At 41.5% G+C, this 14,250-nt stretch overlaps 1 protein-coding gene across 22 annotated transcripts in view; it reads left to right on the plus strand.

Annotated features, from left to right (window-relative positions):
• Positions 1-9,658: 9,658 nt before the first annotated feature.
• The window catches only part of tcf7l2 (transcription factor 7 like 2), a 103,766-nt gene continuing 99,174 nt past the window's right edge, over positions 9,659-14,250 (plus strand). For 6 of the 22 annotated variants that reach the window (XM_050060517.1, XM_050060525.1, XM_050060524.1 and 3 more), the window contains exons 1-3: positions 9,660-10,213; positions 10,358-10,424; positions 10,633-10,757. In XM_050060517.1, the coding sequence (XP_049916474.1) occupies positions 10,025-10,213; positions 10,358-10,424; positions 10,633-10,757 (381 nt within the window). In that variant the 5' untranslated portion in view covers positions 9,660-10,024. Of the gene's footprint in view, positions 10,214-10,357; positions 10,425-10,632; positions 10,758-14,250 lie in introns of all 22 variants that reach the window. The other 16 variants (XM_050060529.1, XM_050060530.1, XM_050060540.1 and 13 more) reach the window with 5 other exon arrangements.

The following is a 14,250-nucleotide window of genomic DNA, read 5'->3' on the forward strand; positions in this document are numbered from 1 at the left end:
ACATCTACAGAATTCTGGTCTTTATCAAATCTAACAACCAAAATCTTTTCAGGTGGAGGCTCCTGAGGTGAAATCTTATCAAATGGGGTTCAGTCACATAATGTCCCTCAATGTATGGGTCCTTGACACGAAAGAGATTGAGAACCATTAATCTAATACTATGATGGGTTGAAAACCTTTCGTCTTAGGATGAACCCAGAAGTCCACTACAACATACAAATCTATGATTTACACAGGTACACGTGTGCTCCTATTATATAATATTAAGCATCTAAAAGATTTATAGAGACATGAGGTATAAAAGGATTTGTATGAATATATTGTTAATATCACTGGACCAAACAATAGCTGATATATGCCAAATCTGTATGTATGTTCACTATATGCATTTTCACAGGTGTTGATGGCACAAAGTAGCCCATACAGCATAGATTTCAGAGGGACGTAAGGGATATAGAACATGTGCATTTGTCTCCCCCAAAAGAAACATGAAAGTAGCAGAGGACTTTTATTTTACAAAGGTATAGATAAATACACCAAAAATTGAGCAGGAAAAGGAACAAATTGGTGCAAAAAAAATGAACCACAGTGCAGTTTAATGCTCAAACTTTACTGGCAGACAACCCCCAGGCTCCTGTTTCATATGTGTACACCACATGTTAAAACTCGTGGTGAGGGAAAAATCGATACAGTATTGTATCGCGATATTTTTGTGTGGCAATATCGTATCGTCAGACATTGCCAGGTATGATTTCTTTATTGCATAAATCATTAATATTGTAAATACAACTTTAGGTAGCCTGCTTGAATAATGTTATCAGTTGCTTTTATCACAATACTCAGCATATTGCAACATGTTTAATATCGCAATAACATTGTATCGTGACTAAAGTATCGTGATAATATCGTATCGTGGATCCTGTGGTTATTTTAACCCTATGGGCCCGAACGACGCATTGTGCGTCCAAATTCACACCTGTTCTTCTCTATTGATTTTCTCCGCGACCGTGCGTCATAGCGAGAAGCCACGCCTATCAAACAGCGAAATTTTAGCTTTCCGACAAGACCAAGCACTTGTCGGTAGTCCAATGTTTTTATAGCGAAAAAAAATGCTAAAGTTACACTAAAATCATGAATAACAGAGCTTTAATACAGCTTTGCACACACATTACTCTTGGACGGATTACTCGCGAATGCAGGGTCACACAGAAATGCCAGCATATCACATGAAAGCGCAGGAGCAGAGCTTTCCAGTGATGCCACACACATCATTGTACCGTCATCCCATCACGCTATAAATCCAGATTTATTGTCTACAAAATAAAAACCTGACGAATTTCTTCAAAATCCATTATACGGATCTTGTTATCAGTCACTTCATATAGTGAGGAATATGGTATCTTACCACGTCTTAGTCTTGCGTGTGTTTCTCCCTGTCTATCCACACTTGTAGTCCGGCTTTCAAGATGCAAATATCTCCATATTGTCCAGTTGACACTCCATCAAACTTTGTATGACAAAACCAGCCACTTCACCTTTGCGCACCCAGACAACTGCAGCCTAATTATGCATGCATGACAGGGCCGTAGTCACCATATACATTGAGGGGGACATATGTGTCCCCCAATGCCCAAAATGCCCCCCAATATATAACTGAAACTGAAAAACAACAACAAACTTCGTTTACTGCAAACAAAGTGGCAAATATTATCTTGGAGGACATCACTGCACTTGGTTGACTATTTTTCTATTATCTTAGATGTAAATATTGCATGTTTCTTTCAGATAAAACACATTTTTGACTTGTGAATGAGTCAGTGGAATTTCTTGCAATAATGAAAAAATACTGGCAATCATGTCGGCCTGGCACAAACGACATGTTTTGCACAACTGTGAAGTGACAGAATGTCCCACCATCATGGTTCTAATATTGTCAGATTCCAGAGAGTCTCCCCTCTTCATATATGGCAGAATATGTCTTCTTCCAACTTGCTATGGTGAGATACATGTAAAAATGTAAGAATTTAGTCACACAGATTTGTTTTTTTCATTGATATAAAAATTAATATAAAATACAGGCACATAGAAGGACATGATAGCCCTGATTGACCTGAAAAAAACAAGATATAGCATGTGTATCTAGCCTTTATAATGACTGTGATATGAGCTTAAAAGTAAAGGCAGTAAAAATACCCCAAAAACGCCTAGGGCCCATAGGGTTAAAACCTACACCCTTATCACATTTGATTTGTATAGGTTGCTGATTTACACTCTGCACCCTCTACTGACATACTAAAATTTAAACTATCTAATAAAGGCTGAACAACCAAATATTAAAAATGAGTTTATATACATAGGGCCGTAGTTAACTGTCTGATGAATTTCAGTTTAGCTCTACATGCTGCTTTCCTGCTCTCTTTGTTCAGAGATACTGACAGAAACATGTGACTATAGAGATACATATGTGCCTTTGCATCAACTATAACCTGCTCACAACTTAACCTTGGGCAATCTAGCTTTCTTTTGACTCCTATTGTTACACAGAACATAGACTGATGTCTCATTAACAGGCTCAGCTTCCATTCTGTTAATGGAAACAAAGCCAGATGAAGTTCAAGTTCTTTAGTCTTATCATAGGAACAACAATTAGAGAGAAGCAGTTGTTGGCAATGAAAATCTGAGGCCCCATGGCTGCCTCCAACAATGCTCATTAAATAGCTATAAAACAGGAAATCATGCAAGTAGAAATAAAATCTGGATCGAAGGCTTTGAAGCACAGGGCTAAAATATAAACATAAATAAAATTAAAGTAATATAATTGTGTGTGTGGGCAGTTACGCAGATGAATAAACTGAATGCAAACAGGAATACTGCATACATGTAACAGGAAGTAATACATGTTTACATACAGAGGTGTTTATAAACAGTAAAGTATATAAAGATAAAGTGACAGCAGAAGGTAAAAGTGACATTATAATCGTAAAGTGTCAAGTGATGAGGTCAGGAGCTCAGGAGTTCAGAAGTCTTTAATGAACACGACGGTGCGCTGATTTGTACCGAGAGGCAACTCATTTGCCTCAAGGTCACGTCTCCATTGTGTCGCCCGTTAATGAGCGCGCATGCAGAGCGTTAAAGATGCAATTGTTCCTCTGTACTAAAGCTTTTTCCTGATAATTTATAGCATTGAAAGAAAAAACAGCCGCTACTTTATAACTCAGCAAATGAGCAGCAGTGACAAGATCAAATGAGAAAAAGAAGTTACTTTATGTTTGCTATAATTTATCAAATTCCTCTCTGGGGTTTGATTCTCTGTAAAGATGATGAAATAATGTGTGCGAAACCTTTTCAACCACAAGTGTCTGGAGTATGTTGAAAAACAGCTCTGAATTCAAGGAGAAAGAGCTGCACTATATGTTAGCTTTTATATCAGTATGATTGGATTTCACTGGTTGTACAAAGTTGAATGATGATAGTAAATGCACATGCCAGTTTAGATGCAAAATAAACGCGCACAAAACTTTGCTCCAAACTCACCCACAGTCTCAGACAAAGACAACCTGCCTCCATCGTGCACATAATGACCCCTCATTCAGGCTCCAAAAGGTCAACTTGCCCTCGCTGTGATTTTAATTATGGCCCCATTGTCAGGAACATGAAGAAGACACTGTTCCTTCTTTTACTTCTCTCACAATAAGGCCTCCTGCTTCCTGTTTTGAGAAAGTACCTCCCTATGAGATGCTCCCAGTCTTTTAACCGACAATCAGAAAGGGCTTCTCCCCCATTAAGAGCCCAGAGATGTGGAGGGTCCTGCATAGAAGTCCATCAGAGAAAGACAGAGTTCCTATTTGCTCCTCAAACACAAAGCAGGGGTCAAACAGGAAGCCACTTTCTCTGTGTGCGTTTTGCTTTAAAAACACAGAGGTCAGGGGTTAAATTTGTCGTCTGACTTTTGCATTAGTGGCTCAGACTAAACATCTCAACTTCATCTTGAAATCAAGACTGGAAACACTGAGATAAAGGCTTAATATTCATCTCTTCACAAGGGGCCACGTTCTTAAGAAGAGCACCCGTGGGGGGTTTATCCATCTATGATTCCTTTTCTGGTTTCATTAAACAGTCTGTCAGTGATTTCCTGTGATAAAATCAACACTGTGCTCTGTCGTGAGGGCATGCAGGAGGATGACTGGTGTTTGCGTCGAGTCCGCGGAAGGTCCAGTGGCAAACAAACACCATCTTCTCTCCCAATCAAATAAATCAGCGCATAAAAATCCCTTTGGCTACCTGACTGTAAAGCCAGTGTGAGAATATGACTCAAACCATTAACCCGCTGGCATGTATACCACTGACCTTTAAGTAACATTTACCAGCCAGCAGCGGCTTGGCTCTGCACTCCCTGCGAGATGCTGCCGTGACGGACAGGTGAGCGGTGTTTGCGCTGGAGTTCATACTGTAGGTTACCTTGTCTCTCCGGTGGATTCCATGTTTAGAGAGTTCAGGACCTGCCTCGGACCTTGATTAATGACTATCGCATCCATTTCTGAAAAACGCTTGGCTGTTTGTTTTGGAGGCGACGGGAGACAGCTCACGTAGCTGGCTTAATACGGTTCCCACGATTGCTGTGCGGATGAGTTCTGGAGACGCTCGGCTCCTGCTCGAGTCCAATACCTACAGTGATATGAAAAGCAGTGTGCCTGCATTAATCATGAGTGTCCGGGCTGTTCACAGGAACACTCCTGATCCCACTCCTGGGGTTTTTTCTAGAAGGGGAAGAAAAAAAAATGGAGCTCTGCATCCTGAGATTTTGATTATTGATTCATAAACTTTTAACCTAATGAAACGCTTGTTGAGCTGTTTGTTATATTAGTTGAGACGTCTCTGGAGGGTGATATTGATTTTAGATGAGTGCAGAGTCACAGGCCAATGTGACTCACTCTTCATTACACTATTATTCCCTTTCTCTGCTGTCTTCATTGTGATTTGTGCCGTGGATTGTAAAGAGACAGAAATTCTTTTATGGGAAAAAAAAGAAAAGTGTTTTTGCCATGTTTTCAATAAGGTGCTTTTCATTACTTATGTGCTCTTGCGAAACTAAACTAGAGCCGCTGTTGATTTTCAGAAACTGTATTTCTATACATGTGTATGCAGGCTTACACAATTCCAACAGTTTTTATATGTGAAAAGATATTACCCTCAGCTCTTAAAGCTTTGGTCAGCATAACACTCTGAGCATTTTGCTTTTTAAACTCAAGGACTTAAGAACATAATTCCTTCATACAAAGCTTTTACTTGCATTCATCAAATGTATTGTCCTATTGTGTCAAATGATTAGAGCACCGAGGGGCAAGGGAGCAGAGAAGCTCCTTTTCTACAAGTACAATAACAGGAGAAAATAAATATATATATATATACGGTAGCCTACATATATATATATATATATATATATATATATATAAAATCATTTTCTTCCCTCATCATTTGCTGCGTTTTGATGTATAGAGCACAAATCCCAAGCCGGCAGAGACTGAGCAAATATTTCTCAGAGTAATTAAAATAAGTACACACAGAAATATTCTGCATAGAGACACAGACATGACGTGCTGAATTAAACTAGCGCAGTAATAAGTACAATATTCAAGAAAACACAATTAACCATTTGCGCGCAAATGCGAGCACAATCTAGATGTTTGCCATCTGATTTGCTTTTACTCTAATGAGTAATATAATAATATATGAATAATATACAGTATGAAACAGTCTTTTTGGTAATCAGGTAAATCAGACATGTATTTCTGCTTCCTGTCCATTCCAAGAAATGATGAGGACCATTAGTACACATGTAATTATGGCTAACCACAGTATTATCCTGGTGATAGAATTTATATGAGCTGTGCAGGAAATAAATGCCAAAATACTTAACAGCACCTCTCCCAACAATAGAGGGAATTTGCACTCGACTAAATGCAACTAAATTTAAATGTTAAGTTTTTCGCTTTTTATCAAGCGAACAAACTTCATTACTGGAATAAATCAAACCACACTTGCCATAAAACAAGCGTATTTCCGCGCAGGGGGAAAAAAGAGAAAATGTCCAGCAGTAATATGTTAATCAGCGATGAGAGACCTTTTAGCTGGTGTGGTTGGCAACATGGATGCATGATGGGTAATTAACTGTTTGCAAACACAGGAGGATTTGCACTGTGCGCTGCTGCTACCTTTCCACTGCTCGAGATGAAACAGTGAGGGTGTTCACAGAGAAAAGTAGGTGATTTCTCAAAGTAGTTTGGTGTTGTGTGCGAGGGTTTTTCGAATCTGTTTCTTTGAGCGCTTATGTAGAATTGATTTTACCAGACATTTCTTTCTTCTTCTTTTATTTTCTCCTCAGACATTCATTTAGCAGAGTAAAAGCTGTTAAGTCAAAATTACAACACATCACCTAACTGTCTTAAAAACATAATTTTAGGACAAATAACAGTATAAAAACACTGATCTGTAAAATATCTTATATCCACTCTCCCATGTAGACTGTGTATGAATGCTGTAGCGCAGATGCCATATATGTTAATGTGATTGTACAGCTTTTAAACCACAGCATCTACAAACATAAACATATGTGCAGTGGGATTCTGGGGGATTTAAGAGATTCACGGTATTAAACCGTCAGCCCCTCTTCTGTTCACTCTGCTTATTCAAACACTGCTCACTGACTTTAGATCGACTATTTAATTATTCAACATTAAAAGAAATCATGTCCCCGGAATCCTTTGAAACCAAAAAATGATTAAAGCTAAAACGTCTATTATGTAAAACACTTCCTGTCTACCTGCTCTATACAAGTGCAGTCCTGGAAAATGTACAAAAAAAAAACACGAATTATACAAGCTGAATTAATTGGCACATCTTGTATATGTATTGTATATATTGTTATATATATTTCAAGGTATTTGGGAGTTTGTTTGTATTTATTCATGTCCTTTATAGGGGCAGCATGGAGGGTGAGGCAGAAAGCATGCATAGGCGTGGATTTCAGGGGGGTAGCAGGGGACACGCCCCCCTCATTATTTCGAGCATGTGCATTTGTGCACCCCAAAAACATGAAAGTAGCAGAGGGCTGTTATTTTGGCAAAATTAAGGATATTTACACCATAAATTGGTGCAAAAAAGGCAAAAATTGGTGCTTAAATTCCCCAGAGTGCAGGAAATTTAGTGTTTGATGCTGATAATTTTTTGGCGGAGAATCCCAAACCCCCTGTTTTAAATGTGTGTCCCCAAATGTTAAATTTATTTTCAAAAGCACCCAGAAACACACATAAGAATCCCAATAGAGCTGTCAGTGAGATGTAAATATGAAAATATCATGTACTGTTAAGAGCACTTATATTTGTATAGGCTCCAGAGACTGAATTGTAATTAAATCCGCCCCATTTTTATAAATGCTGACATCAAATCTGACTGTCTGAGGTCAGAATCAGTGTATGGATTCATCATCAGGGCTCGTGAAGACTACAACAGAGAGCTGATGTCTCGTGATCAAACACTGGTGATGCCTCTGACTTCCTCCACACTCTGAGACACAGGAGTGCACGGATGAGACAATCCCCCGGTCGTACCAAACCACAGCAGCTCATGGAGCAGAGGTGAGAGAAAACACAACAAAATAAATAACACCAACAGAAAGCCGTGGGTGCTCCTGCTCCATCTCCATCATTCAGAGCAGCAGCAGCAGCAGCAGCAGTGGCGGTGGCAGCGACGCAGCCTATCATCATCTTATTAAAGGGTCCTGTAGATTAGAATCACCGGGGCGGCATCAGAGGCAGGTGTCCCCACGGCAGGCATGATAACACGCTGCCAGCCCCCAGTAAACTCTCAGGTACCTGCTGCGGCAATCCGGGGAGAGGCCAGCTTGGAGCTCCTCCGCTTTGGTCTGGTCTGTGTGGGCTCAGGTTTGGAGGGCCCCGAGCGGCGGGGTGCCTCTTCTTCCACCGGCTGCCTAAACACAGACACACACTGGATGAGAACCAGAGACGGCAATCCCTTTCCCTTTTCCCTCCCTGCTCCCTAACACTGCCGGCTGGGCTGCAGCCAGCTCGCACAAACACCGCTTTCACCTCATCCAGATAAAGCACATCAGTGATCATTGAGCGGAATAGTCTGCTTTCATGGTGTTGCCTGGTCGAGGTGCGTTGGTAGAGGCAGACTCACAACACTTCAGTGCTGCTCTGTGCACATAATTCACAACACTGCTGCGGAGAGCAGAGGAATTACTGTCACAACATTTGTTTCTACGCATCCAACAGCACTCTGACATGAAACAATATTTTTTTAATCAGCAATTGTACGTCTTGTTTTGATCTTATAGTGATTTTTATTTTATTTTTCTTTGCCAGCCATGTTGCAACAGAGTGTAAGTGTCACCTGGATGTATGCATCAGCTCCATTTCTCGCCGTTACATTTGATTGTCGAATTTGGGGGGGGGGGGATTGCTCCATCAAATATCGGCTATAACTGAAACTGCATTTCCTGAGCTGATGAGATAAGGTTAGTGAATCACCGGTGCTGAGCTCATCACCGACACACACACACACAGGGACACACACACACATGCACAATCCCCTTGTTCAATCACCCCTCCTATTGCTTTTATATATATTTCAGGTGGGCTACGGCTGCGTTTTTTGTCTGTTATGTATCATTTAGCCTGTTTTCACACACAGGAAATTGTTAAATATTCCACATTTTTTAATTTATCGCTTCATTTTTGTATTTTAAATTTTAAAAACAGGAATTTTAAGAATAGGAAAAACAAAATACAGTTTCGCGTTCATGTGCTTTAAATGAAATCTTATAATTTTTTCCACGGTCAGGCTGTATTTTCCTAACATTTTACAATTAAAAACAATCACCTGCTGCCTTTTTAACCTCATATTTGTCTTTTCAGGGTGTATTTCTGACACAAAAATGGAGCAATCCAAAAATCTGCATCAGTTATTTGTGTCCAGTCTGGCTGCTGAGGGAGAAGAGGAAAAATAAAACAGCCCAGCCTGTGCTTGTGCTGCCAGTGAGGAATTCAGGTTAGTCCCAGAGGACATCACACCTGTCAAGAAAGCAGGATGCAATAACACCCTCCATCCCAAAAAATAGATCTGAGGAAGCATTATCTAATATAATGAAAAATAGATCTGAGGCACTGACAAAGCAGATGAAATGGTAAAACAAGCTCAGTGTAATCGCTTTTATTCTGCTTTGATAGGCCTCTGGTTTTAAGTGAGGAGGAGGAGGAGGAGGAATGAAAATATAAAAGTGTGAAAGGTTGGGGGACATTTAAAGAAATAAAATGTAAAGTTTAAAGTTATTTGGCCCCAGTGTGACAGACTGGTGTGGTGGAGGAAGCACCCTTTTTTTTGCCTCTTCCACCAGGAGACCGCCCATATGTGCGTTTAATCCACATTTACAAGCAACTCCTATCTTCCTCCTATTCCACCATCACTGTCCCTGCTCCCCAAACTGCCTTTTTCCTCCTCACATGCTTTTTCTCTGCAGTCGTCCGCCCGGCTTCCTCCAGCCTCTCTCTCTCTCTCTCCTCTCCCTCCCTCCCACCTCCTCCTCTTTCCTTTTTTTTTCTTCCTCCTATTTATGAAAACGTCACTTCAAGTCCCTCCCTGTTTGAATCTCATTAGTTTCTTGTGTGTTTCTCCCTGTCAATAATCCTGAATCCAGACTCTCTCTATTTCCATCCCTCTCTATCTGTCAATCAGCGCCGCCTTTGAACTGAAAACCACTCCGACCAACTTCAACTCACTCAATCCGAGCGGCTCGGCTCCTTCTCCGGCTTCCTTTTTCTGCCAAGATTCCCTTCTTTTTTAGTTTTCTACCAGCCAGCCAGAGCTTTGGAAAACGCCAATACAAGACCCCCAAAACTTAAACTCGGACTCTCTTAGATCAAGGGTTTTAAGAAAAAACTTCGTGTTTTTTTTTTTTGCCCCCCTCACACACGCAACAACAAGAAAAATTTTCGCACGGGGAAAAATGCCGCAGCTCAACGGCGGTGGAGGGGACGATCTGGGTGCAAACGATGAAATGATTTCCTTCAAAGACGAAGGGGAGCAGGAAGAGAAAATTTCGGAGAACTCCTCGGCAGAAAGGGATTTAGCCGATGTCAAATCTTCTCTCGTAAACGAGTCGGAAACGAATCAAAACAGCTCGTCGGATTCAGAGGTAAGTTGCACATTATGAGCAACCCCGATGCGTTCAGGGGCCTACATTTCTTACACACTTGCAAAAAGAAAAGTTAACTCTCACCCCTCATCGCCCGCTGTGTTAACTTTAACGCAATCCCTGTGTTTCATTGCATTTTTCAAGGCGGAAAGACGGCCTCCGCCTAGATCTGAAACTTTCAGAGACAAAACAAGAGAAAGTTTAGAGGAGGGTGAGTCTCTGCTTTATTCTTCCACTCTTTATGCTCATGTCTGCACCGTGACATTGTGTGTGCCGCGCGGAGGGCATCTCCTCCGCCTCATTCCTCAAATGCATATTTGTGGGAAATTAAAAAAAAAAAAGTTTACAAGGCCACTTTATTAAAAAAAGTTTTCTTCTTCTCCCCCCCACCCCTCCCTCCCCACCCCCCGCCATGTTAGCTGCGAAAAGGCAAGATGGAGGGCTGTTCAAGAGCCCACCGTACCCGGGCTATCCATTTATAATGATTCCCGATCTCACAAGCCCCTACCTTCCCAATGGATCACTTTCTCCAACAGCACGCACAGTAAGTTCATTTATTTACAACTGTATGCACACACACACACACACACACTCCTCACACACACACACACACACACACACTCCTCCTCACACACACACACCTTGCAGACACACCGGGGGCAGCCGTGTTGTCACCCAGAGAGTGTAGCCCCCCGATAAAAATGTAGAGCCAAGTTTCTGCAACTCATGAAGTGTACAGTACAACGGCATGCATGTCCGCCTGCAGCATGTGTGTGTGTGTCATGCACAGCAGCTAGCATGCTAACTGTGCTAAGCGCTAATGCAATGAAAATGGACATTCTGGTTTTAAGGCAGCTCGTGTGCACTTGTTTTGTACTAATGTGCAAGCTGGATTTTTAGTTTTGCAACTTTTAAAATTAAATGCATGAAAAATTGTATTAAAATATAATAATTATAATAATTATAATTGTGCAGTGTCCTGTATCTGGGCTACAAGTGCATGTTTTTAACCCCCTGAATAATGCAGTTGGCTTGTGTTTGCACAGCCTCATCAAACATGCCCTTTTTTCTACCACACGCTGCACGAGCATTCAGACCTTTACACTGGCTCCCTGACACAAGCAGTGCAACGCAATGTAAAAAGCACGCAAATAAAAAAAAAAGTCAATATGCAAATGAGCTTTTCAAAGTGATTTGCATGTGTCAAAAGCCATAAAGACATTATGTGGAAGGTGCATGCATTAAAATTAGATTTTTCCCCCCCTCTTTGAAATAATTATTTCTCATTGATTAATATATATTTTTAAAAAGTGTTATTTATTGGATGGAAATGACTGCTGTGCATGTGCACCACCTTTGCTTCTAATGAGGAATTTACAGCCTTTAAAAAAAAAAAAAAGAAAAAAGAAAAAGCATGTGCTATGTAAACCCGTATTTATAAATAAATTCATGTTATTTAGACACAATCAGCCGTGCTATAATTATGCACACTTACTCATTTGCTCAGCACCTCGCCAGTCCCACTGGGCAATGGCAATCCTTAAGCGGCATAATTTTCTCAACCCTGGGTGTTTTTTAGCCCCCCTATTTTAAACGGTTGCAATTACAAGTCTGCGCTTTAGGACCTGTCATCTCATTTTACAAGGTTAAGGCAAAGACCAGGCATTAGGAAATATGACCCCTCCACCCCCACCGCCACCTCCACCACCTCAGCTTTGGCTAACGAAACTGATATTTGTCACCTCAATTTTTTTGTGCACACCTTGAAAATAAACGTCTGACACATAATGCCTTCTTTTGTGTGTGACACAATTTCTGCTTTCGCTCGTCCAGGGGTTTCACATGAAATAATTTTTGCTGCTTACACAATTCTTCTCTACACGTGTGTGTGTGTGTATTTTATAGTTAAAGGATTTTATCATTCCCGGCATATGCACATGTGAGAACATTTTGCCATTCTTTCCCCCTTAGTCAGCCAGCCTTGTTAACGCTACCGGCTGGTATGTGGAATTAGTCACTCATTATTCTCATCAGCACTGACACAAACACACATTCACAACAACACACACACACATGATTTGAACTGAGGCACTTCCTTGTTTCAGTGGTTTGTAGTTTTCTTTGTGCCTATCACAGCGCTGTGCCCGGTCCGTGGAGCGCTTCGTTTCATTGTGCTCATGCAGCAGTTAAGAAAGCATTAAATTGTTGTAGGGTGGCTCGAGGATGCTGCGGCGAGACGGTGTTGACCTTTGCTCTCTTAATTCCACCCCTGAAATACTGTTTCCAGAAAAAGACGTCTTTTATTATTTAAATATGTGCCACCTGATTTGTTACCTGTTGTTTGGTTTCCTCTCTGTGCCACTTGTTCCAAAATCTAAAAAAGCCACAGCTGATTATTGAGATGCTTTATTCACATATTAGGAGACGACACTTACACATGTACCTGAGCTGTGACTGAGGATGGTTTTCGGCTCGCGGTGATCTTCCTACTGTACAGCCTCGGCCCCCACTGTCTGCAGCGCCCTGTGTGTCCAGCCATTAGAGCTTTGAAGTCAGCGGCCGCTGTAATATAAATGTATTAGACTTAAAGCTGGCATAAATAATTCACCTGGACATTGATTAGCTGTCTTGCTCCCTAACATGTCATGTGAGGCACTGAATATGACTGCGAGGATTATTGGAATGAGACTTTTCTCTGTCTTGTCATGAAAGGCTTTGATTCTCGCTGCTTTTCCCTTCATTTTTTCTTCTTCTGCTCCTTTTGGTTTGCTGTGATATTATTTTTAAAATGGGGATTTCAGCATCGAGGCCTGTGTTTTATATTTAATATAAATGATTTAAATTGAGATTTCTGTATGGGGAAAATGTTCAGGTATTTCCCAGAGCAAAATTGAGATTATTTTTTAATATCAGCTGGCACTGATCCTCATCTGTCTGGACATTTTACCTTGCTTCTGTTTTTTTTGTTTTGTTTTGCGTGACTTGAGTAGGAGAAAAAAAAATTCCTGCATGTGGCGGTTACCATAATTTGTCTGACCTCTGGGAGCCATAATCAGTGGGAATTTGTTTTTCCTACCACCTAAGTCCAAGGAGGCTCACAATTTAGTATCATTTAGCAATTTGACATGACGTTGTGCCCCGGCTTTAAAAGCCTTCCTGTCCTCGTCTCCTCCTCTTCTCTCCCTGCCGTCTCCCTCCTCCCAAAACCTCACACAAAGGCCTGCTGGATCACTGGGTGCAGGTTGAATTGGAGAAGTGGCCTGCCCAGTTCACCCCGGTTTTTCTATCTCCTTTCACTTTCCCCCTGTTCCCTTTGCTCTCTCTATCTCCCTTCCTCTCCCTGTCTACCTTTTGTTTCCTGCCGATGCTAACACAGGGCTTGTGGAAAAAAGGCGGCGGGTTAACTGCGGTGCTGTGGGCTAACATCACACCTCAACAGGTCTGGAGACGCAGAGGCTCAGGGAGGGAGAGCGGGATCTGGGCGGCCAGCTCTCCTGCATCGGGGCTGCAGGGCCGTAAATCCACTGGCTTTATTTACTGCCTCTCGGACTTATGAATGTTAAGATATTTGACGCCACCCCTGGCCCCATAATTCTCCAAGCCTGGAGACTTTTGGCGGAGGTTTTGAGTTTCGACGTATAATTACGAGTAGTTTAAAAAAGAACAAGAAAGTGAAGGAGGGGGGGCACAGGGAGAGAGGGGGGGATGAAAACGCAACACCAGCATCCACTGCTGTGTTTAGAGTGAAAAAAGACGCTCCCAGAACCCGTGGCGATTCTACTATAAGACGGTGGAAAGGCTTTGTGTGCTTGAAACAATAGCTTTTCTCCCCTTTTCCCTCTTTGTTTCAGTTGTGTTGTCGTGCCAGGATGCTGCCGCAGATTCACCTTCTCGGAAAATAAATCCACTTTCATACAGTCTGACTTCTTCCTTTATCGTTTTTTTATTTTGAGGAAGACATAATGGAGGATTTTCTGGTCAGATTATTGTAATGAACATGCACAAGTGAATGCAACGCCACCTCCTTTGTGCTCACG

This window comes from Epinephelus moara, chromosome 13, assembly GCF_006386435.1.
Source record: "Epinephelus moara isolate mb chromosome 13, YSFRI_EMoa_1.0, whole genome shotgun sequence".
Classification (NCBI taxonomy): domain Eukaryota; kingdom Metazoa; phylum Chordata; class Actinopteri; order Perciformes; family Serranidae; genus Epinephelus; species Epinephelus moara.